Below are 23,921 nucleotides of genomic sequence, written 5' to 3' on the forward strand. Positions count from 1 at the left end.
GATGAAAAAAATGACAAAAAATGTAATTAAAAATGTCAGAAATGAGATGATAAAATGAAAAAAAAAATTATGAAAAAAATGTCAAAAATATGTTGAAAAAATTACAAAAATGTGATGGAAAAATTACAAAAATCTGATGAAAAAAATGACAAAAAAGTCACGAAAAAATGACAAGAATCTGATGAAAAAAATGACAAAAAGTCACGAGAAAATGACAAAAATCTGATGAAAAAAATGAAAAAATCTGATGAAAAAAATGTCAAAAATCTGTTGAAAAAATTACAAAAATCTGTTGAAAAAATTACAGAAATGTGGCAAAAGAGTGACAACAACGCAGCAACAACGCGAGGAAAAAGATCCTTAAACATTTGTTTTATCTTTCAAATGTGGCGCTACACTGGCCAATAGGCTGTAAGCTCTAGTTGAGAAGCTTTTAGGTTTGGGTAAAGCCGAAATGGAGAAAATACGCTTGGTTCAGGTGGGGGGTAAGAGGTTAAAACAAAATTATTTATTTGTATTTTTTTTCCCACATTTTTTCCCCCACAATTTTCCACACTTTCTGATGACCTGCGGAAAAATATTTTTCTGTGTTGAGCCGGTTTTGCATTGTCAAAAGGAGGAGACAAAATGTTACACAGTTTGGCTTTAAATATAAAGTAATGTACAGTGTTTAACAAAAGCCTAAAGGTGCAAATTTAAATGATATTACTTTTATGAGAAGATTAGATTTCTTCATTCTGGCTCACATGTTTGCTGATGTTACTTCTTTGTAAACAGTTATCCAGCTGTTCTATAGCATTGAATAATCCAGCTGTTTCTTCTTCGTGTCTCAATAATCTTCTTTTTTTCTTTTGTTTGCAGGAAATGTGCGACGATCGCGGCTCATTACGGCTTCAGCGACGTCTTCGACAACCTCATCATCTCCCTCTGCAAGTTCACCACGCTCAGCAGCGAGGTACGACCACCATTTTCATGCACAGGAAGAATGAAAATGTCTTTAACCCCTTAACTCCCACCTGAACCGAGCACATTTTCTCCAGCTTGGCTTTACCCCAATCCAAAAGCTTCTGGAAAGAAGCTGTGAAAATAGTGACAAAACTGAGACGAAAACAATGATGGAAATGTGACAAAAAAGTGAGAAAACATTGACAAGAAATTGACAAAAAAGTTGACGAAAAATTGACGAAAAAATGATAAAAATGTGACAAAAAAATGACAAAAATGTGATCAAAAAATGACAAAAATTTGACAAAAAAATTGACAAAAACATTACAAAAATGTGACAAAAAATGACAAAAAAAAATGATTAAAATAATGACAAAAAAATGACTAAAATGTGACAGAAAATGACAAAAATGTGACAAAAAAATGACAAAAATGTGATAAAAATGGGACAAAAAAAAGACAAAAATGTGACAAAAAATGACAAAAAAATTGATAAAAATTTGACAAAAATTGGATAAAAAAAATGACAAAAATGTGACAAAAATTTGATAAAAAATTTACGAAAAAAATTACAAATGTGACAAAAAATTACAAAAAAAATATTTTAAAAAATGACAGAAAATGCCAAAAATGTGACAAAAATGTTAATAAAAATGGACGAAAAAAATGACCATAAAGTTACAAAAATGAGTTGAATACCCAACAAAAAAATGATGGAAAAGAAATCTGATGACGTGAGGAAAAAGCTCCTCTCGGTTCAGGCGGGAGTTAAGAGGTTAAAAGGCGTTAGATTTGTGTAAACCCTGACTGAGACTCTCTGCAGTCGGTGGAAAACCTGCCCACGGTCTTCGGCAGCAACGCCAAAGCCCAGACCGCGGCCAAGACGGTGTTCGACCTGTCCCATCGCCACGGCAACATCCTGAGGGAGGGCTGGAAGAACATCATCGAGTCCATGCTGCAGCTGTTCCGAGCCGAGCTGCTGCCCAAGGCCATGTTAGAGGTAAACACGCGAGCCAAGCCCTGCCCTGTGGCGCCCTCTGCTGCTCTGACTCAGTATTGCTCGTTTCAGGTGGAGGATTTCCTGGAGCCGAACGGGAAGATCTCTCTGCAGCGCGAGGAGACGCCGTCCAACCGGTACGGGCCTGTTCTCCGACCGTTCACGCCGCTCGCTCGGAGCAGACGCTGACGTTTCCGTTTCTCCTCAGGGGGGAGTCGGCCGTGCTGAGCTTCGTGAACTGGCTCACGCTGAGCGGGGCCGAGCAGTCGGGACAGAGAGGCCCCTCCACGGAGAACCAGGAGGCCAAGCAGCAGGCCGTCCTCTGCATCAAGGTGAGGCTGAGGTCCAGAGATCCAGACACGGGCTTTACTTCAGCGGCAGCTTCAGCTTTTTTATGAAATCACAGAAAACCTGCAGTGTTTTATTCCTCAGTATCTGCAGCAAGAGTTTCAAATTGATACAGTTTCTCAAAATGTAATATTTTCCCCCATTCACCTGCAGAGTTTCACTTTAAGAGACATTTATTTGACCGTTTTTCTCCAGTTCAGCTTTGCCCAAATCTAAAAGACTGGAGAGTTTACAGCCCATAGGCTAGAGCAGAGTTAGGCAAGTTTTCTTAATGGAGGGCCAGTTTTTTTCATTGTAAAAACACAGAGGGCCGAAGCTGCCAATTTTAGGCCAAAGTAAAGCACTACACTGGAAAAATGGCCATCTTGAATGAGATAAATGACTTAAAATTGCTTGAATAAAGGTTCTTTATGTTGAATTAACTTATATTATGGTTCAGGGCATCAGTGATCATTCAGGAGTCAGGTCCAGTTTCTGTCTGTGAGCCTGTTAAAGAAATGCAAAATGTACAACAAATGTCATTTTAATTTAGTGCAGAAAAGCCCGACCAGGGACTGGAGCTGATCATGAGCTCCAGCAAAAACATCAGATACAAACTTGCTTTGTTCTGTGTTCATTTTCAATGAACCTGTCAGATAATAAATACATCAATGAATGTGTCAACTTGGACACTTGTCCAGACTCTGGAGTGTCTGAGATCAGCTCAGATTCACCTCATGTAAATAATGTGGAGTCACTGACCTCTGACCTCAGGCCTTTGTGTGACCGACAGTTAGAACTGACAGGGCTTATATTTTTTACTGTCAATGTTGCTGTAATTATTTGTAGTATTTTTATACATTTCCATATTCTCTATTTCTAATGTAACTATGGATCATGTGTCGCACACGTGTCCTTAATAAAGATTAAATTCATTGACCTGATAATGTATCTCTGAGAGAAAAGGCTCCTCACTTTACTGTTGTGACGCTTTGAAACACTAATACAATGTGTTCGCTTTGCAAAGTCCTAAAGGTAAATATGTAAAGGTGTTTTTTGTCCTGTTGCAGCTGTAACTTTTCCAGCACATGTTTAGCTGAACAACTGAAGTTTCTCCTCACGTTCTGACGTCTCCACCTGTTTCAGAAGCTCCTCTCTCTGTCGCTGCTTTTAGTTTGTTTCTCTGTTGAAAAAAGTTGATAACGCGTCCGCAGCAGCGTTGGCGCTACCGCGTGGTGCCTCATGGGAAATGTAGTTCTAATGTGTTTAATACATATAATATAAATAAGTAATTATCTCGCGGGCCGCAAAAAATGACCTCGCGGGCCGCATTTGGCCCCCGGGCCGAATGTCTGAGACGTCTGCTGTAAAGCAAGTGCACCTTCACCTCAGTGAGGAAAACAACATGTTTGCATTTTCTTTGTTCGCCCTAATGCTTAATCCAATCTTTCTTCAGCAATGTGACCCGGAGAAGCTGATCACGGAGAGCAAGTTCCTTCAGCTGGAGTCTCTGCAGGAGCTCATGAAGGTAACGCCGCACTTTACACTTCAGTAAAAAGTAAAACCACCACATCCACAGACAGACTTTTGACTTTGGAGCCTCCTCTGCCTGCCCCGACGTCCCGCAGGCCCTGATCTCCGTGACTCCGGACGAGGAGACGTACGACGAGGAGGACGCCGCCTTCTGCCTGGAGATGCTGCTGCGGATCGTTCTGGAAAACAGGTTCACGCTCCTCCTTCCTGTCTTTCCATTCCAGCACGTGAACCTCATAAAGCTCCAGTTTAGTCCAGGTTTGAGACGTGAACGTGACTCCTGACCTGGTCTTCCCGTGTGGTGCAGGGACCGCGTGTCCTGCGTGTGGCAGACCGTGAGGGACCACCTGTACCAGCTGTGCGTCCAGGCCAACGACTCGTGTTTCCTGGTGGAGCGAGGAGTGGTGGGGCTGCTGCGGCTCGCCATACGGCTGCTGCGGCGGGAGGAGATCAGCTCACAGGTAAGAACTTTACCTGTGATAGCCGTGTTTCCCCGTGATGTTCCTCAGTTCCTCTGTGATATCTGACCTTGTTAATAGCCGTGTTTCCTCGTGATGTTCCTCAGTTCCTCTGTGATATCTGACCTTGTTAATAGCCGTGTTTCCCCGTGATGTTCCTCAGTTCCTTGGTGATATCTGACCTTGTTAATAGCCATGTTTCCCCGTGATGTTCCTCAGTTCCTTGGTGATATCTGACCTTGTTAATAGCCGTGTTTCCCCGTGATGTTCCTCAGTTCCTTGGTGATATCTGACCTTGTTAATAGCCGTGTTTCCCCGTGATGTTCCTCAGTTCCTTGGTGATATCTGACCTTGTTAATAGCCGTGTTTCCCCGTGATGTTCCTCAGTTCCTTGGTGATATCTGACCTTGTTAATAGCCGTGTTTCCCCTGATGTTCCTCAGTTCCTCTGTGATATCTGACCTTGTTAATAGCCGTGTTTCCCCGTGATGTTCCTCAGTTCCTTGGTGATATCTGACCTTGTTAATAGCCGTGTTTCCCCGTGATGTTCCTCAGTTCCTTGGTGATATCTGACCTTGTTAATAGCCGTGTTTCCCTGTGATGTTCCTCAGTTCCTCTGTGATATCTGACCTTGTTAATAGCCGTGTTTCCCCGTGATGTTCCTCAGTTCCTTGGTGATATCTGACCTTGTTAATAGCCGTGTTTCCCCCTGATGTTCTTCAGTTCCTTGGTGATATCTGACCTTGTTAATACCCGTGTTTCATTGTGATGTTCCTCAGTTCCTTGGTGATATCTGACCTTGTTAATAGCCGTGTTTCTCCGTGATGTTCCTCAGTTCCTTGGTGATATCTGACCTTGTTAATAGCCGCGTTTCATCGTGATGTTCCTCAGTTCCTTGGTGATATCTGACCTTGTTAATAGCCGTGTTTCCTCGTGATGTTCCTCAGTTCCTTGGTGATATCTGACCTTGTTAATAGCCGTGTTTCCTCGTGATGTTCCTCAGTTCCTCTGTGATATCTGACCTTGTTAATAGCCGTGTTTCCCCGTGATGTTCCTCAGTTCCTCGGTGATATCTGGCCTTGTTAATAGCCGTGTGTCCTCGTGATGTTCCTCAGTTCCTCTGTGATATCTGACCTTGTTAATAGCCGTGTTTCCTTGTGATGTTCCTCAGTTCCTCTGTGATATCTGACCTTGTTAATAGCCGTGTTTCCTCGTGATGTTCCTCAGTTCCTTAGTGATATCTGACCTTGTTAATAGCCGTGTTTCCCCGTGATGTTCCTCAGTTCCTCTGTGATATCTGACCTTGTTAATAGCCGTGTTTCCTCGTGATGTTCCTCAGTTCCTCTGTGATATCTGACCTTGTAATAGCCATGTTTCCCCGTGATGTTCCTCAGTTCCTTGGTGATATCTGACCTTGTTAATAGCCGTGTTTCCTCGTGATGTTCCTCAGTTCCTTGGTGATATCTGACCTTGTTCATAGCCGTGTTTCCCCGTGATGTTCCTCAGTTCTTTGGTGATATCTGACCTTGTTAATAGCCGTGTTTCCCCTGATGTTCCTCAGTTCCTTAGTGATATCTGACCTTGTTAATAGCCGTGTTTCCTCGTGATGTTCCTCAGTTCCTCTGTGATATCTGACCTTGTTAATAGCCGTGTTTCCCCGTGATGTTCCTCAGTTCCTTGGTGATATCTGACCTTGTTAATAGCCGTGTTTCCCTGTGATGTTCCTCAGTTCCATGGTGATATCTGACCTTGTTAATAGCCGTGTTTCCCCCTGATGTTCCTCAGTTCCTTGGTGATATCTGACCTTGTTAATAGCCGTGTTTCCTCGTGATGTTCCTCAGTTCCTCTGTGATATCTGACCTTGTTAATAGCCGTGTTTCATCGTGATGTTCCTCAGTTCCTCTGTGATATCTGACCTTGTTAATAGCCGTGTTTCCCCCTGATGTTCTTCAGTTCCTTGGTGATATCTGACCTTGTTAATAGCCGTGTTTCCCCGTGATGTTCCTCAGTTCCTTGGTGATATCTGACCTTGTTAATACCCGTGTTTCATTGTGATGTTCCTCAGTTCCATGGTGATATCTGACCTTGTTAATAGCCGTGTTTCCCCCTGATGTTCCTCAGTTCCTTGGTGATATCTGACCTTGTTAATAGCCGTGTTTCCCTGTGATGTTCCTCAGTTCCTCTGTGATATCTGACCTTGTTAATAGCCATATTTCCCCTGATGTTCCTCAGTTCCTCTGTGATATTTGACCTTGTTAATAGCCGTGTTTCCTCATGATGTTCCTCAGTTCCTTGGTGATATCTGACCTTGTTAATAGCCGTGTTTCCTCATGATGTTCCTCAGTTCCTTGGTGATATCTGACCTTGTTAATAGCCGTGTTTCCCTGTGATGTTCCTCAGTTCCTCTGTGATATTTGACCTTGCCGTCCTGGTTTCCGCAGGTGCTCCTCTCTCTGCGGCTGCTGCTCATGATGAAGCCTCACGTCCTGTTCCGCGTGAGTCGAGAGATCGCCTACGGCCTCCACGAGCTGCTGAAGACCAACGCCGCCAACATCCACAGCACGGAGCACTGGTACACGCTCTTCTCCCTCCTGGAGTGCATCGGGGCCGGGGTCAGGGCGCCGGCCAGTCTCAGGCTGCAGAGCTCCGCCTCCAGCGACCACGACACAGGTACCACACGCAGAGGCTCTCTCCTAATCTGTTCTCTCTCTTCAGGCTCTCGTAGTGATCTGTTCTCTCTCCTGATCTGTTCTCTCTCCTCAGGCTCTCATAGTGATCTGTTCTCTCTCCTCAGACTCTCATAGTGATCTGTTCTCTCTCCTCAGGCTCTCGTAGTGATCTGTTCTCTCTCCTCAGGCTCTCGTAGTGATCTGTTCTCTCTCCTCAGGCTCTCGTAGTGATCTGTTCTCTCTCCTCAGGCTCTCGTAGTGATCTGTTCTCTCTCCTCAGTCTCTCTCCTGATCTGTTCTCTCTCCTCAGGCTCTCGTAGTGATCTGTTCTCTCTCCTCAGGCTCTCGTAGTGATCTGTTCTCTCTCCTCAGACTCTCGTACTGATCTGTTCTCTCTCCTCAGGCTCTCGTACTGATCTGTTCTCTCTCCTCAGACTCTCGTACTGATCTGTTCTCTCTCCTCAGGCTCTCGTAGTGATCTGTTCTCTCTCCTCAGGCTCTCGTAGTGATCTGTTCTCTCTCCTCAGGCTCTCGTAGTGATCTGTTCTCTCTCCTCAGACTCTCGTACTGATCTGTTCTCTCTCCTCAGGCTCTCGTAGTGATCTGTTCTCTCTCCTCAGACTCTCGTACTGATCTGTTCTCTCTCCTCAGGCTCTATTAGTGATCTGTTTTCTCTCTTCAGACTCTCGTAGTGATCTGTTCTCTCTCCTCAGGCTCTCTCCTGATCTGTTCTCTCTCCTCAGGCTCTCGTACTGATCTTTTCTCTCTCCTCAGGCTCTCGTAGTGATCTGTTCTCTCTCCTCAGCCTCTCGTACTGATCTGTTCTCTCTCCTCAGGCTCTCTCCTGATCTGTTCTCTCTCCTCAGACTCTCATAGTGATCTGTTCTCTCTCCTCAGGCTCTCGTAGTGATCTGTTCTCTCTCCTCAGGCTCTCGTACTGATCTGTTTTCTCTCCTCAGGCCCTCGTACTGATCTGTTCTCTCTCCTCAGTCTCTCTCCTGATCTGTTCTCTCTCCTCAGGCTCTCCTAGTGATCTGTTCTCTCTCCTCAGGCTCTCGTAGTGATCGGTTCTCTCTCCTCAGGCTCTCATAGTGATCTGTTCTCTCTCCTCAGGCTCTCGTAGTGATCTGTTCTCTCTCCTCAGTCTCTCTCCTGATCTGTTCTCTCTCCTCAGGCTCTCGTAGTGATCTGTTCTCTCTCCTCAGGCTCTCGTACTGATCTGTTCTCTCTCCTCAGACTCTCGTAGTGATCTGTTCTCTCTCCTCAGGCTCTCGTAGTGATCTGTTCTCTCTCCTCAGGCTCTCGTACTGATCTGTTCTCTCTCCTCAGACTCTCGTAGTGATCTGTTCTCTCTCCTCAGGCTCTCGTAGTGATCTGTTCTCTCTCCTCAGGTTCTCATAGTGATCTGTTCTCTCTCCTCAGGCTCTCGTAGTGATCTGTTCTCTCTCCTCAGGTTCTCATAGTGATCCGTTCTCTCTCCTCAGACTCTCTCCTGATCTGTTCTCTCTCTTCAGGCTCTCTCCTGATCTGTTCTCTCTCCTCAGGTTCTCATAGTGATCCGTTCTCTCTCCTCAGACTCTCTCCTGATCTGTTCTCTCTCCTCAGGCTCTCGTACTGATCTGTTCTCTCTCCTCAGGCTCTCATAGTGATCTGTTCTCTCTCCTCAGGTTCTCATAGTGATCCGTTCTCTCTCCTCAGCCTCTCTCCTGATCTGTTCTCTCTCCTCAGCCTCTCTCCTGATCTGTTCTCTCTCCTCAGGCTCTCGTACTGATCTGTTCTCTCTCCTCAGGCTCTCGTACTGATCTGTTCTCTCTCCTCAGGCGCTCAGTCGGACAGCGAGCTCTCGTCCCGTCACTCGGAGCTGAGTCTGGATCGTGGATACACGTCTGACCCCGAGGTCTACAGCGAGCACAGTAAATCCCGCCTCCCGCGCTCCACCACGGACTCCGACGTGAGCAGCGGCTGGCTCGTGGTACGGACTTTAAAGTCGTCGTTTGGACTAGACCGCTTTGCTGCTAATTCCTGACCTCTTGCTCTGGTTCTGCCTCAGGTGGGTAAAGACGACCTGGAGCTGAAGCCCTCCCCCTCCTCCTCTGCGAGCCCCAAGCCCGACTCGCCGACCCCCAGAGCGGACTTGGCGCCCGCCCTGAGGTCGAAGGCGGAGGTGCGGCACGCGCTGGTGAACCAGTACAGCCTGACGGTGGGGCAGGACCTGGGCCAACACGACACCAAGTCCCTCATCAAGTGTGTGGAGACGCTGTCCTTCATCGTGAGGGACGCCGCCCACGTCACGCCGCACAACTTCGAGCTCTGCGTCCGGGCCATACGCGTGTTCGTGGAGGCCAGTCTGAACGGAGGTAAGACCCGGATCCGGACCAGGACCAGGACCGAGACTGAGAGTGAATGATGAGGCTGAACAAGGGCGGGGTCCGGATGCCCACCCTCGCCCCAGCTCACTGTACAGTGTTGGTGATTCTTACAGCTCATTGGACATTTAAGATACTTTATTTTAAAATCATCATATTATTTTTTATGTTGTTCTTGCACCGTGATGCACGAACTGCGAGAGCTGAACCGTTACACCCCAAATATTTATCCAGAAATATTCCATTGTCCCTGAGTTTAGTGAACTTATTGTAGATGTAGTTGCTCATCCTGCTGTTCTGGACACCAGGCTCATTCCTTTCTGCGGCGAGGAGGAAACTGCAGAGGCCCAGAGCTCTGTCTGGTCAGAGGCTCAGGTCATAAGTAGGGCTGGGTACCTACTTGGTACCGACCGAAAAGCTCCAGTAGGGGGCTGTATCGAAAAACTTTTTTTTTTTGGTGCTAATTTTCGGTACTTCGGTCAATAAATGATCCGCAGTGAGTCTAAAAAAGCCTGAACTCATGAGCAGCTTCAGCACAAATGCAGAAGCGAAGCTGTAACTCTAACACTTCAGTCATTATCAGAGATGGCAGAGCCGCGGACTGAGCCAGGACTAAACCAGGACTAAACCAGGACTTACAGTAAACTGGTTAAAAATCAGGACTAAACCTGGCCTGAATAAGAAACTAGACTCTTAGAAAAAGAGAAAAGCAGTGACAACAAGAAACACATGGGCTTTACCTTTACCTTTAGCAGCTCAGGAGGTAATAATGTCCTTTCTCTCTTTTTATCACTGCTTTGCACCTGGAACTTCATGTTTTGAGTAGAATTCCCACTAAAGCCGTGATAAAAAGAGAGAAAGGACATTATACGATACCGCCCCCTACAGGAGCTTTTCGGTCGGTACCAAGTAGGTACCCAGCCCTAGTCACAGGCTCCATGATCTCTCTGTACACGAACAAACATTTCCTGAAAAACAAAATCATTTTTCCTCTATATAATATTATAGGCTGTGATGTCGCCTGAAACCCAGTCATTTGTCTGGCAGAAACCGTCCTCATTGTGCCTTTATCTGCACAAACCCGTGTGTCTGAATCAGCCACAAATCTCAAACAGTCCCATGATTACGCTTCATCTTTCATTAAATATCATTTTTCTTTCCCTTATTGATTGAAAATGTTGATCTGCTTAACCCCTTAACTCCCACCTGAACCGAGCACATTTTCTCCAGTTTGGCTTTAGTCCAATCCAAAAGCTTCTGGAAAAAGGTGTGAAAATAGCAACAAAACTGAGACGAAAACAATGATGGAAATGTGACAAAAAAGTGAGAAAACGGTGATGAAAAATTTATGAAAAAGTGGCAAAAATTTCACAAAAATGTCACAAGGAATTGAGAAAAATGTATGAGAAAATGACCAAAATTTGACAAAACATTTGACAAAAAAATGACAAAAAATGACAAAAATGTGATAAAAATTTGACAAAAATGTGACAAAAATATGAAAAAAAAATGGACGAAAAAATGACAAAAATGTGACAAAAAAGTTACAAAAATGAGTTGAATACCCAACAAAAAAATGATGGAAAAAAATCTGATGACGTGAGTTTATCAGTGACACAAAACATTCATACTGACCCGGTTTCATCCTGACTTTATGCTGACTGTCCAAGTATCTGACTCTGTGACTCTGTGGTGACTGTTCCCCGTCTGTCCCTCAGGCTACAGGAACCACGACAAGAAGAAGAGCCACAAGTACGACTCGTCCAAGTCGCGGCTGCGGAAGAAGAACGGCGGCCGCGAGAGAGAGGCGGGGGGCGGGGCGAGGAGGATCGGCGGCCGGGCGGCCAATCAGAGGCTGTCCCGTACCCATAGCGACGAGGAGGAGGAGGAGGGCGTCCCGGCGAGCTACCACACGGTGTCATTACAGGTCAGTCAGGACGTAAGTACCGCCCCCTTTCTACTCACCGCCGTCTGTCAGCGCCATGACATCATCTTGTGTCCGTGTAAGGCCAGACGCTGCAGGAGGAAACATGGCGGACGGCGTTCAGAGTAAAAAACAGGAGTATTTCAGGAGGTTTTCAAGCCTGAAGTGACGCCAACATGTCTGAATGAATAAGTGTGGAGAAACTTTGTAACGTTCATTGTGTCTACTTTATAGTATCACTTTTTGGGTTCATTTTGTCAGACACGAGGGTTAGAGATGTTAAAAACGCAACGCAATTCACGAGATACCCTGCAAATCGTGCAATAAATCATACATAGGAGAAACAGGACGACCTTTCCACATAAGAAAAAAGGAACATCAAATAGAATGCGAAAAAGAAACAAGGGGACGACTCGCACGAACAAAAAAAGAAAAGGCAGAACCGGAGAGTTTAAAATCGGCTATTTCGGACACCAACAAATTCAAAAGAAGCCGTAGAAATCAGGAAACAGAGCACCGACACAATCAACCGTGACGAAGGAGCGTTTTTCCTGTCCCACACCTGGGACACCCTCCTCCAATGACCACGCCCCCTGTCGCCCTGAATCCACCGGGCGGCAGGGGGCGTGGCCCGTCTGTCAGACCTGTTGGGACCGTCAGGCTGGTCAGGCCTCGGAAGTAAGAACAGCTGATAAGTGACACGTCACCGCACGCCGGTGATGCTTCTGATGACGGCCTGCAGATGGCGGCTGAAACATGTAAAGGTAAAAGATCTTTAACATCTCTAACCTTAGTGTCTGGCAAAATGAACCTAAAAAGTGATACTATAAGCGTGGGGAAATGCATGTTTGGTATCCACGTGTAGCAGGAAAGGCTGTGACTGAGATGACGCTGTGATCCAAATATGGGCATTTCCTTTGTGGAAGACAGCAGCAGCTAAAGAGGAATATCCACAGGACACATGTGCAGACAAAGGGACTAAACTTTAGGGCTGTTTTCATTCCACACTTTCACAACATCTGACCTTCAGTCACACTTTACAGACTTGTTTTTTGTTTTATTTAAAGAGGGAGTATTCTGCTTTTTTTCAGTCCCATAGCACCAGTCTATATCACACTACAATGATGACAAACCTTCTGTTGGTCTGTAAATGCAGTAAATTAGAATAACTGCCTTGTATAAAATGTCTCTCTCAAAATGGCTGTAGTGAATGTCTTGAAATAGGCCTCTGTCTCTTTAAGAACCTCTGAGCCTTTAGACACGCCCCCTCCACACGCTGTCTGTGGCATCAGTGGGGAGGGGGTTCTGCTGAGGAGCAGTGGTCGGTTACTCGGCTGGTGACGAAAGCTCGGAGGCGTCTCCAGGAGGTGGGGGCGTTCCTAGGAGGACTCAGGCAAACCTATCCCTAAAATGGCCGCCATCAGAGTTTGTACAGATGACTCAGAAATACGTGAATGTGCCAAGGCAACACTTCAGCCATGTTTTTAATGAGGGAGTGACAAAATAACATGATGGAAAGCTTGAGAAAGTCCATTTTGCATAATACCCCCCCTTTAAAGGAATAGGCCACCGTTTTTACATACTGAGATATGTTCTTACCTGAGCTTTGACGAGTTCTTTAGGACCTGTCTGATCTTCCCCCGTGCCTTCAGCCACGTAAACACAGACGGCGTTAGCATTTAGCCTCTCCCTCTCTCCTCTATAGCTCCAAAACAGGTCAAGATAGAAGCTACCAAGCTCTTCCACGTTTTCCCTATTTAAATATGGTTACGTGAAGTGTTCCACTACAAAGTATAATTACCCACAATTAAACAATGTGGATTTTCTAAGCGGATAAAAGGGGGAACTATATTGTAAGGCGTAATAATACCAGGAGTAGTTTGGCTTCCGCACAGTAAAGTGATTTCGAACTACTCCTGGTAATTATTTCGCCTTACAATATAGTTCCCCCTTTTATCCGCTTAGAAAATCCACATTGTTTATTTATAAATATACAGGAGATTGATCCTGTGTGGCCTGTGACATTGTCATGGCTGCGCAGTTTCCTCCAGAGCTTGTGAATCATAGACTTTGGCTTAAACTATTTATTTCTGTAGCACAAAAACCAGCATGGTTAAAACCTGACCCGCCCCAGTGGTGTCACAGGGGTCGTAGCATTTTTTAGAAAGAGAGAAACTCTGGAGCCAATGAGGCCCAAAACTACAGAGGAACCCGTTTACAAAGAGTGTTTGGAGTCGTCCCGGCCACCAGGGGGTGGTATTACACAGAAGAGCTGTCCTCACCCACTGATCTCAATCACAAAATGAAACCAGACATTTAAACCTCCCTCTGTTGAGTTTTCCACCTGCAGCTTCTCGCCTTCACGTCGGTAAAGTTGGTGAAGTTCATCATCGAGCTGGTTCCTCACAGATAGATGATGAAACTCTACCTCTTATCTGGGATTATTGATCATTTTATATATGTTTCCACATAAACAAAAGCATCCATGTTCCCTTTTTCCCCTGTTTGATTCAATGTGAATAAATATGAATAAATTAACACAGTTTTTTATATATACTTTATATCTTCTTGTGTGTTTTTGCAGCTGCTGGACCTGATGCACACGCTGCACACTCGCGCCGCCAGCATCTACAGCTCCTGGGCCGAGGAACAGCGCCACCTGGAGGCCGAGGGGAAGAAGATCGAGGCCGACTCCCAAACTCTGTGGACGAGCTGCTGGTGCCCCCTGCTGCAAGGTGCGGATACTGCGGGCTTCAGTCGTTTCATTACAGACTCATCTCCTCCTCTTCTTCTTCTTCTTCTCTGTCTCTCCTCTTCTTCTTCTCTGATGTCTCTCCTCTTCTTCTTCTTCTCTGATGTCTCTCCTCCTTCTTCTTCTCTGATGTCTCTCCTCCTCTTCTTCTTCTCTGATGTCTCTCCTCCTCTTCTTCTTCTCTGATGTCTCTCCTCTTCTTCTCTGATGTCTCTCCTCTTCTTCTCTGATGTCTCTCCTCTTCTTCTTCTTCTCTGATGTCTCTCCTCTTCTTCTCTGATGTCTCTCCTCTTCTTCTCTGATGTCTCTCCTCTTCTTCTCTGATGTCTCTCCTCTTCTTCTTCTTCTCTGATGTCTCTCCTCTTCTTCTCTGATGTCTCTCCTCTTCTTCTTCTTCTCTGATGTCTCTCCTCTTCTTCTTCTTCTCTGATGTCTCTCCTCCTCTTCTTCTTCTCTGATGTCTCTCCTCCTTCTTCTTCTCTGATGTCTCTCCTCCTCTTCTTCTTCTCTGATGTCTCTCCTCCTCTTCTTCTCCTGTGTTCCTCAGGGATCGCGTGGCTCTGCACCGACGCCCGGCGACAGGTGCGAATGCAGGCGCTCACGTACCTGCAGAGGGCGCTGCTGGTGCACGACCTGCAGACGCTGGACGCCGCCGAGTGGGAGTCCTGCTTCAACAAGGTCTCCACGAAACACCTCCCAACATCTCCAAACATCTTCCAAACATCTTCAGGGAGAACTCGCTGAATCTCTGTGTGTGTGAGCAGGTCCTGTTCCCGCTCCTCACCAAACTCCTGGAGAACATCAGCCCGGCAGACGTGGGAGGGATGGAGGAGACCAGGATGAGAGCCTGCACGCTGCTCTCCAAGGTACGAGCTCCAGGAAGTGCCCGACCGTGTGATCAGGAGGGCTTAAAGGGGCTGGATGCAAGTTAGCCATGTTATACTCACTACTGCCACCTCAGGCCATATGTGTAACTGCAGCTTCTGTATTAAGCTCATGCATGACGGCACTTTCTGAGCAACGGTGCAGGATTTTAGAGGCAGGTCTGAGCTCATTCTACACATTAGGACATGGAGGAACATGTAGGGGAGGAAAATACATAATTTAAACATTTTTAAACTCCGTACAGTCCCTTTAAACGTCATTGGAAAGGCTTAAATTCGCTTCATTTCTTTCACAATAATGACATAGACCTTTTACTGTTTTTAAAGCTCTAACTTGCCCTTAAGGCGAGACACTGCAGGTGAATAGGGAAAAAATAAATGGAGAGATTTCAATTTGAAACTTTTGCTGAACATCACAGATATAAATATGAGAAAAAAATGTATTGCATTTTTTCTGTCATTTTATGTTTTCACATAAAAATAAGGCATTTTGAGCATTAAAATGGCCAAAATTGCCTATATTTTGGGCAACAAAATTTATTTTATTGACATATTAGTAACTTAGATTTTTTCAGAGGGGATTTTGGATATTTTGTTTAGTTTTTCAATAAACTAATCATCTGTGAAAAAATCTGTAAAAACTCAAATTCCGCCTGTTTTTTTGGTTTCAAAGCTGAATAAATCAGGCTAGGAATTAGATATTAAAAAATCCCTCTGAAAAACCTTCATAATCTTGTTGTGTCTCAGCCTGTAAAGTGTGGAGTCTGTGGGAGCTTCTATAAGGGCTCAGGCTCTGCCCGAGTGCGGCTTCTCTCATTCAGAGAAAACCAGCCCTGAAGTTTTGTACCGAGTGCGCATGCTCGGCCCGTTCTTCCACTTTTCCGCTCCAGCGTCTCGTAGGAGGAAAAACACCATATTTGGGTGAAAGCGTCATCACGGGGCCCCTTAGCAGGACACGTGGATGTCAAATCTGTCAATATTTATGAATGAAAACCCGCGGGAAAGACGGCCTTTCTACTTCCGGGTCGCCCCCACCTCGCAGACAAAACATCATCAAATAAACATCATCATTTTTATATCTGACATGAAAACTAAGATGTAAAGGAGGAAAATAGATACAAATCTCCACTTCCACCACTGCGTGAAACATCAATACTTTCACCTAAAGTGTCTCGCATTAATGAGTGTATGAGTTGTGTATCAGTTGTGTGTGAGTGTGTGAATGCTCCTGTACGGTGGCCCTGTGAGGACAGTGTTCATAAAGCGTGTTGTTCCAGGTGTTCCTGCAGCATCTGTCTCCGCTCCTCTCTCTGCCGACCTTCGCTGCTCTGTGGCTCACCATCCTGGACTTCATGGACAAGTACATGCACGCCGGCTCCAGCGACCTCCTGGTGAGCCTCACGGAAAGTCATCTTTACCAAAATCGCTACATCCGGGTTAGCGGAGATCAATGCTAACAGCTACGCTAACCCCGGAAGTAGCGACTTTAGTAAATATTACTTTTTTAGCAATATAACTTTTTTCTGCAAATACCAATGTTTTCCATCAGTGGTTCTTACGTGGCTTCGGGACCGAACATTACCCAGGACGACCCCAAACAAAACTAATTTGTCATATATCGTATAAAATATTGTATATTCCACACACATTTTTGTGACAAGACTGAAATTATGATCAAAACAACCCAATAACAAACATTTTAACCTCTTAACTCCCGCCTGAACCGAGAGGATCTTTTTCCTCACGTCATCACATCTTTTTGTCCATCATTTTTTTGTTGGGTTTTCAACTCATTTTTGTAACTTTTTTGTCATTTTTTTGTCAATTTTTTATCAATTTTTTGTCAAATTTTTGTCAATTTTTTGCAATTTTTTTGTCAATTTTTTTCCACATTTTTGTCATTTTTTTGTAATTTTTTTGTAATTTTTTTTTCAATTTCTTGTCAATTTCTTGTGACATTTTTGTGACATTTTTGCCACTTTTTCATAAATTTTGCGTCACTTTTTTGTCCTATTTCCATCATTGTTTTCATCTCAGTTTTGTTGCTATTTTCACAGCTTTTTTTCAGAAGATTTTGGATTGGGGTAAATATTGAATAAAAGTTCCCTTTAGACTCGCGACCCACTGAAAATGTTTTTTCCCACTTTTGGGTCTAGAATCCCCGTTTTACATTATATAATATGACCAAGTGGGATGTTCTGCCAGGACATTTTTAAAATACTGACACTATTTCTCACATTTTATGGTAATTTAACAGGTATTTGCATAATAATATTTCTCAAAATCATCATGGGGGCCAGAGGTTCTGTGCTGGAGGGCTGGATTTGGCCCCCGGGCCTGACGTTGCCTACCCCTATTGTAGGCTAATGAGTCTGAGACATAAGTCGGTTCAGAAACTCCCCGTTTTTAAGAGTTTTTAATGTTTTTTTCTCGCATGTTTGGCTGCTCGGCCCCAGTGAGATTGTCTAATGCAGCGGTTCTCAACCTGGGGGTCGGGACCCCCAAGGGGGTCTCGAGACAAATTTGGGGGGTCGCCAGATCATTTAGATAAAATAGCCATATTTTCATTAACATATAATCTCATATTTTATTGTAGCTTGTGTGTTTGCTATTTTATTATTTCATTATTTGTTTGTAGTTTGATGAATTTAATTTTAGCCTTTTTTCTTTTCTTTTTTTTTAACCCCTTAACTCCCACCTGAACCGAGCACATTTTCTCCAGTTTGGCTTTACCCCAATCCAAAAGCTTCTGGAAAAAAGCTGAGATGAAAACAATGATGGAAATGGGACAAAAAAAGTGACGAAAAATTTATGAAAAAGTGGCAAAAATGTGACAAAAAATTGACAAAAATCTGACAAAAAAATACAAAAATATGATAAAAAATGACAAAAAAAATACAAAAATGTCATAAAATATTGACCAAAAAATGACAAAAATGTGACAAAAAAAATGACAAAAATGTGACGAAAATGTGATAAAAAATTGACAAAAAAATACCCAACAAAAAAATAATGGGAAAAAAAATGTGATGACGTGAGGAAAAAGATGCTCTCGGTTCAGGCGGGAGTTAAGAGGTTAAGAATTATGTCGGCTAACATTTCTAACATTTCTCACGGTGTGACCCGAGTGGGGGTCACGGATCCCTTTTACTGTTAAAATGGGGGTTGAGAACCACTGGTCTCATGGTGCCTGTCCTTGTGTTGTGCAGCTGGAGGCCATCCCCGAGTCCCTGAAGAACATGCTCCTGGTCATGGACACGGCTGGGATCTTCCACAGCGCTGACCCGGGCTCGGGCGGGTACTCGGACCTGTGGGGCATCACCTGGGAGCGCATCGTGTGCTTCCTGCCTCACCTGAAGGAGGAGCTCTTCAAGCAGACCGTCATCCCAGGTCCTCCCGCCGTTTCTCATGTGAACGAGGAGCAGAACGTGTTCAGGAACTCACTGTCCGACCCTTCTCCCTCAGACCCAGGCCCTCCAGCGGAGTCCGCGCTCAGACCTCCCTCTCCCCAGACGCCGCCTCCTCCTCCCGCTCCCCCCTCGCCCTCCCCGCCTTCCGCGCTCCCGCAGACGCCGCCGCCGCAGTCGCAGAGCCCCAGCCGACCGGCCTCGCCACAAGAGGGCGCCAACAGCAGCAACAGTGAGTCACAAACCACACTTTCAAAAACAAGATTTAGAAGGTTTTAGGAGTGAGATTTTACAATAGTTTCCACAGGGCATTAAGAGCATTAAAAGTCACAAAGTAAAATATGCCAAACTCAAGGCTTTAACCTTTTAACTCCCACCTGAGCGGATCCCATTTTCTCCAGTTTGGCTTTACCCTAATCAAAAAGCTTCTTGGGAGAAAAGCATCAAAACAGCCACAAAAAATGAGAAGAAAACAAGGATGTAAACGTGACAAAAAAGTGACAAAAACTAAAATAAATGAAACCAAAATTCAACAAAAATGTGATAAAAATTCAGCAAAAATTCAGCAAAAATCAACAAAAACGTCACAAAAATTCTACAAAAATTTGACAAAACTTTGACAAAACTTTGTCAAATTTTTGTAATTTTTTCGGCAATTTTTTATCACATTTTTGTCACGTTTTGTCACATTTTTTCATCAATTTTTCGTCAATTTTTGTGACATTTTTGTGACATTTTTGCCACTTTTTCATCAATGACGAAAAAGTGACAAAAATTCAACAAAAATTTGACAAAACTTTGACAAAACTTTGACAAAAAAATGTCACAAAAATTGACGAAAAATGTCAAAAAATGATGAAAATGCGACAAAAATGGACAAAAAAATGGACAAAAAAAAGACACAAATATGACAGAAAGTGACAAAATGATGACGAAAAATTTACAAAAAATTGACTACACACATGTTAAAAAAGCACCAAAACAGCCACAAAAAATGAGAAGAAAACAAGGATGTAAACGCAAAAAAAATTGACAAAAATTCAGCAATAATTGACAAAAAAATAACGAAAAAGTGACAAAAAATCAACAAGAATTCAGCAAAAATTTGACAAAAAAATGAAGAAAAATTGACGAAAAAATGTCACAAAAATGATGAAAATGCGACAAAAAATCGTCAAAAAAAAGACACAAATATGACAGAAAGTGATGAAGATGTGACAAAAAAGAGAGAAAAAAAAACTGACAAAAAATTTGACAAAAAAACGAAGACAAAAATATCACAAAAAAATGACGAAAAATTGACAAAAACTTGACGAAACAAATGATGAAAAAGTGGCAAAAATATCACTAAAAATGGACAAAATGTTTTACAAAAAATGACCAAAAATTGACAAAAACAATGATGTGACAAAAAAGAGAGAAAAAAAACGGACAAAAAACGGACAAAAAATTGACCAAAAAAAACAAGAAAAAATGACAAAAATTGTACAAAAAATGACAGTGACAAAATAATGACGAAAAATTGACAAAAAATGACAAAAAAATGACACAAAAATTGATGAAAAAATGGATGAAAAAATTATGAAAAAATGTACAAAAAAAATTACAATTTTGTTTTCAAAAATATACAAAAAAATGACGAAAAATGTACAAAAAAATTGACGAAAAAATGATGAAAAAATGATGAACATGTGACAAAAAGTTTCAAAAATTTACTATTTGACAAAAAAATTACAAAAAAGTTTCAAAAATGAGTTGAAAACCCCCCCAAAAAGATGGAAAAAATCTGATGACGTGAGGAAAAAAGATCCATTTAGATGAGTTTTGTAGGTCTTAGCTTTGAAATGAGGCGTCACACTGGCCTACAGGATTTGGGTAAAGCTGACCTGGAGAAAAAGCTCTCGGTTCAGGCGGGAGTTAAGAGGTTAAACCAGATCCAAAATCCCTCCATATATAAAGCCTTAAACCTGCTTCAATCTTTCTTCTTCTCTCATTTCCAGGTCCTGAAGCCCCGTCGCCGCCTCCCTCCGCCCCGACCCCGCCCCCTTCCTCCCTGAGCCCCGCCCCCTCCTCGCTGAGCCCCTCCCCTCTCATCCTGCAGCCGCTGGCGTCGCCGCTTCAGGTCGGGGTCCCGCCCATGTCGCTGCCCATCATCCTAAACCCCGCCCTCATCGAAGCCACGGTCCCCCTGCTGCCCCCGGCGGCCAGGACCGGCACTGCAGCTCCGGACCAGGTCAAGTAACGGAACTACACAACCACAAGGAAGGAACTACAAACATGGAGGACGACGAAGCTCCTCACAAAACTACACAACATCTCCCCCGAAGACGAAAACGGGGGGAATTTAGAATCGCTCGTCCGCCGCTTTAGAGTTTTTAAAGATCGGGGGGGGGGAAACTACAAAAATGGCCGCCGCACAAAGAAGGGTAAACGAGATTAAAAACGTGCAGATTTTATTATGACTTTAGCGAGTGCAATAGAAGCTGAAAAACCTGATCAAAGAGCAGAAAACGAATCGTGAGGAACTACAAACATGGCCGCCGCAGGAAGAAGAAGCGGAACGGAGGGCGAGGCGCTGCGGGAGAAAAGTCACCTCCTTAGTCTTTTTCCCACGCTTCCTCATTCACAAATACTGGCATGTTTGGTGTCCACGTGTAGCAGGAAAGGCCGAGGTGACGCTGTAATCCAAATATGGTCGTTTCCTTTGCGGGAGACGGGAGGAACAAACACGGGGACTAAACTTTAGGGCCGTTTTCATTCCACTCTTTTACAACATCTGCACTTTAGTGGCTCCACGAGACTTTAGGGGCTTTAAACGTGTAATAACTGGCTTTAAACGTGTAATAACTGGCTTTAAACGTGTAATAACTGGCTTTAAACGTGTAATAACTGGCTTTAAACGTGTAATAACTGGCTTTAAACGTGTAATAACATTTAAACTGTCCTTTATCTAGATTTGATGGTTGAAAATAAAAGCAGTTCTGGCGCTCAGTAACTTCATATAGAAACATAAACATCTAAATGACTCTGGCTTTGAACTCTGCACTCACGAAGCTTCTAGATTTGGGTAAAGCCGATGAAGCTGATGATAAGAAGATCAGGTTTAGATCTGCATCCGCTCTTTCAGCTTTGATTCTCGACAAACTCCCTTCAGAAAGAAACTGCGCTGCCTCACGGTGGAGCGAGCCGGTACTGCAACAGGTGCTTCAGTCACAACGGTTTGGGAATCTCTCTTTTAACCTCTTAACTCCGAGAGCATTTTCTCCAGTTCAGCTTTACCCAAATCCTGTAGGCCAGTGTAACGCCTCAATTGAAAGCTAAGATCTACAAAACTCATTTAAATGGATCTTTTTCCTCACGTCATCAGATTTTTTTCCATCTTTTTTGGGGAGTTTTCAACTCATTTTGAACTTTTTTGTCACATTTTTTTGTCACATCTTTTGTCTTTTTTATTTTATTTTTTAATTGTTTTAGTCCTTTTTTTGTCTTTTATTTTGCCTTTTTTTGCCTTTTATTTTGTTATTTTTAGCCTTTTTTTTCTCTTTTTTTTTCTCTTTTTTTGGTCATTTTTTGGTCATTTTTTGTCTTTTTTTTGTCTATTTTTTTTTGTATTTTTTGGTCTTTTTTTTCTCTTTTTTTGTCTTTTTTTTGTCTTTGTCTTTTTTGTCTTTTTTTGTCATTTTTTTTGTCTTTTTTTGTCATTTTTTGTCTTTTTTTTTTGTCTTTTTTTTTGTCTTTTTTTTGTCTTTTTTTGTCATTTTTTGTCTTTTTTTTTTTGTCTTTTTTTTTGTCTTTTTTTTGTCACTTTTTTGTCAAAGTTTCCTCACTTTTTTCTCACATCTTCATTGTTTTCCAGAAGCTTTTGGATTGGGGTAAAGCCAAACTGGAGAAAACGTGCTCGGTTCAGGCGGGAGTTAAGGGGTTAAAGACGCCAAAATGTGTCGATTCATTTTTGGGGAAATCCACACAAATATCGAGCCGAAGTTTCAGACATAAACTCGACTTCTCATCCCCAACTATAAACACAGACGGCGTCTCGTCATAGAAGGGGGCGTGGCCTCGGCGAGGGGGAAAATAGGGTCTTTTTGGGAAACACAATTTTCACTCTTTTTTTAGTTTGGTGGAATATAAAGTTATTTGTCACATAAATAAAGTCAAGTCGGCCCATATGGATGTTTATTCACAGCAGATTGTTCAGTAGAAGTGAAAAAACGGCCGTCGTAGCTAGCTGTTAGCTTTAGCACAGTGCTAACATGTAGCATCCTGTTAGCATTCTCCGTTATTTATGTATTTATGGGCTGTTGAACCACTTTGCTCCTCCCCATGTCTTTGTATCTTTATTTAGTAGAAACTATATTCATAATTCAGCATTTGTTAAAGTAGTTTTTTAATAATTAGAAAAAGTTCTATTGTTTCCCTTTTAACCTCTTAACTCCCACCTGAACGGAACCCATTTTATCCAGTTTGGCTTTACCCGAATCAAAAAGCTTCTTAGGAAAAAAGCACCAAAACAGCCACAAAATATGAAAAGAAAACAAGGATGTAAATGTGACAAAATTCAACAAAAATGTGACAAAAAATCACCAAAAATGTGACAAAAATTCAACAAAAATGTGACAAAAATTTAAACAAAAATTTCAACAAAAATTCAACAAAAAAGTGACAAAAATTTCAACAAAAATGTGACAAAAATTCAACAAAAATGTGACAAAAATTCAACCAAAAAGTGACAAAAATTTAAACAAAAATGTGACAAAAATTCAACAAAAAAGTGACAAAAATTTAAACAAAAAGTGACAAAAATTCAACAAAAAAATTACAAATGAGGCGTCACACAGGCCTATATAACAGCCAAAGAGGACAGAATGCATTTGGTTCAGGCGGGGGGTAAGAGGTTAAACTGTTTTCAAACGTGACCATATATGGGCGATTCCAGAGACGCCGCCTGTGGCTATGTTGATATTTCTTTATTTTCTTTTGCTGCACTGCAAAAAGTAAATATCAAGCATTGGCTTAAATGACTTGAATTGAGGAAATGGATCCTGTTTTTGTCGGTTTTCACTCATTTAGACACTTTTCCTGATCGGACCGAGTTTACTTTGCTTGTTTGAGGACATTTCAGACCAGTTCTCGGGTAAATCTCGCTTGAAATAAGAAAGTAAAATTGCCAATGAGATAAGACCAGTTTTCTTTCCCCATTGGCAAAGAAAATGACCTGAAATAAGGACGAAATGTATCGAAACGAGTCAGAAACATCTCAGAACAAGTGAAATAATCTCGGACAAATGACCAACAACATCTTAACTCGTCAAAACAACAAACATTTGGGATTATTGTGCTCAAATTGAGATGTTTACACTGATCTAGTTAAACACTTTTTGCAGTGTGCATTTGTCGAAATCCAGCTCTGTCCATAAACAAAACCCCGTCTTTTCATTTAAAATCCCTCATTTCCACAGTAAAGCCTCCACTTTGGCAGCAGCGTCTCCACTTCAGTCTCCAAGTCTCGCATTTAAGAACATTTAGAACAGTAGAATCTAGTTCCGAGCCAGATTTATTTCAACTTTAAACCCAGAATTCGATTTTTTTTAAGAGAGATTTTGTCTAAATTATCCAAAAATCCCTCTGAGCAAATCTTTGTAACAGACAGGGGCGGACTG

General features: G+C 43.0%; 1 protein-coding gene across 1 annotated transcript in view; it reads left to right on the forward strand.

Moving 5' to 3' along the window:
* The window catches only part of gbf1 (golgi brefeldin A resistant guanine nucleotide exchange factor 1), a 115,337-nt gene extending 94,763 nt beyond the window's left edge, over positions 1-20,574 (forward strand). The window contains exons 24-40 of the mRNA XM_079568423.1: positions 862-955; positions 1,769-1,945; positions 2,015-2,079; positions 2,151-2,274; positions 3,726-3,797; positions 3,898-3,992; positions 4,110-4,263; positions 6,701-6,929; positions 8,749-8,900; positions 8,979-9,285; positions 11,013-11,233; positions 13,803-13,953; positions 14,518-14,648; positions 14,735-14,836; positions 16,132-16,245; positions 18,064-18,493; positions 20,262-20,574. Of these exons, the coding sequence (XP_079424549.1) occupies positions 862-955; positions 1,769-1,945; positions 2,015-2,079; positions 2,151-2,274; positions 3,726-3,797; positions 3,898-3,992; positions 4,110-4,263; positions 6,701-6,929; positions 8,749-8,900; positions 8,979-9,285; positions 11,013-11,233; positions 13,803-13,953; positions 14,518-14,648; positions 14,735-14,836; positions 16,132-16,245; positions 18,064-18,493; positions 20,262-20,503 (2,860 nt within the window). The 3' untranslated portion in view covers positions 20,504-20,574. The remainder of the gene's footprint in view (positions 1-861; positions 956-1,768; positions 1,946-2,014; positions 2,080-2,150; positions 2,275-3,725; positions 3,798-3,897; positions 3,993-4,109; positions 4,264-6,700; positions 6,930-8,748; positions 8,901-8,978; positions 9,286-11,012; positions 11,234-13,802; positions 13,954-14,517; positions 14,649-14,734; positions 14,837-16,131; positions 16,246-18,063; positions 18,494-20,261) is intronic.
* Positions 20,575-23,921: the final 3,347 nt, after the last annotated feature.

This window comes from Gobius niger (genome assembly GCF_951799975.1).
Source record: "Gobius niger genome assembly, chromosome: 12".
NCBI classification, from domain to species: Eukaryota; Metazoa; Chordata; class Actinopteri; order Gobiiformes; family Gobiidae; genus Gobius; species Gobius niger.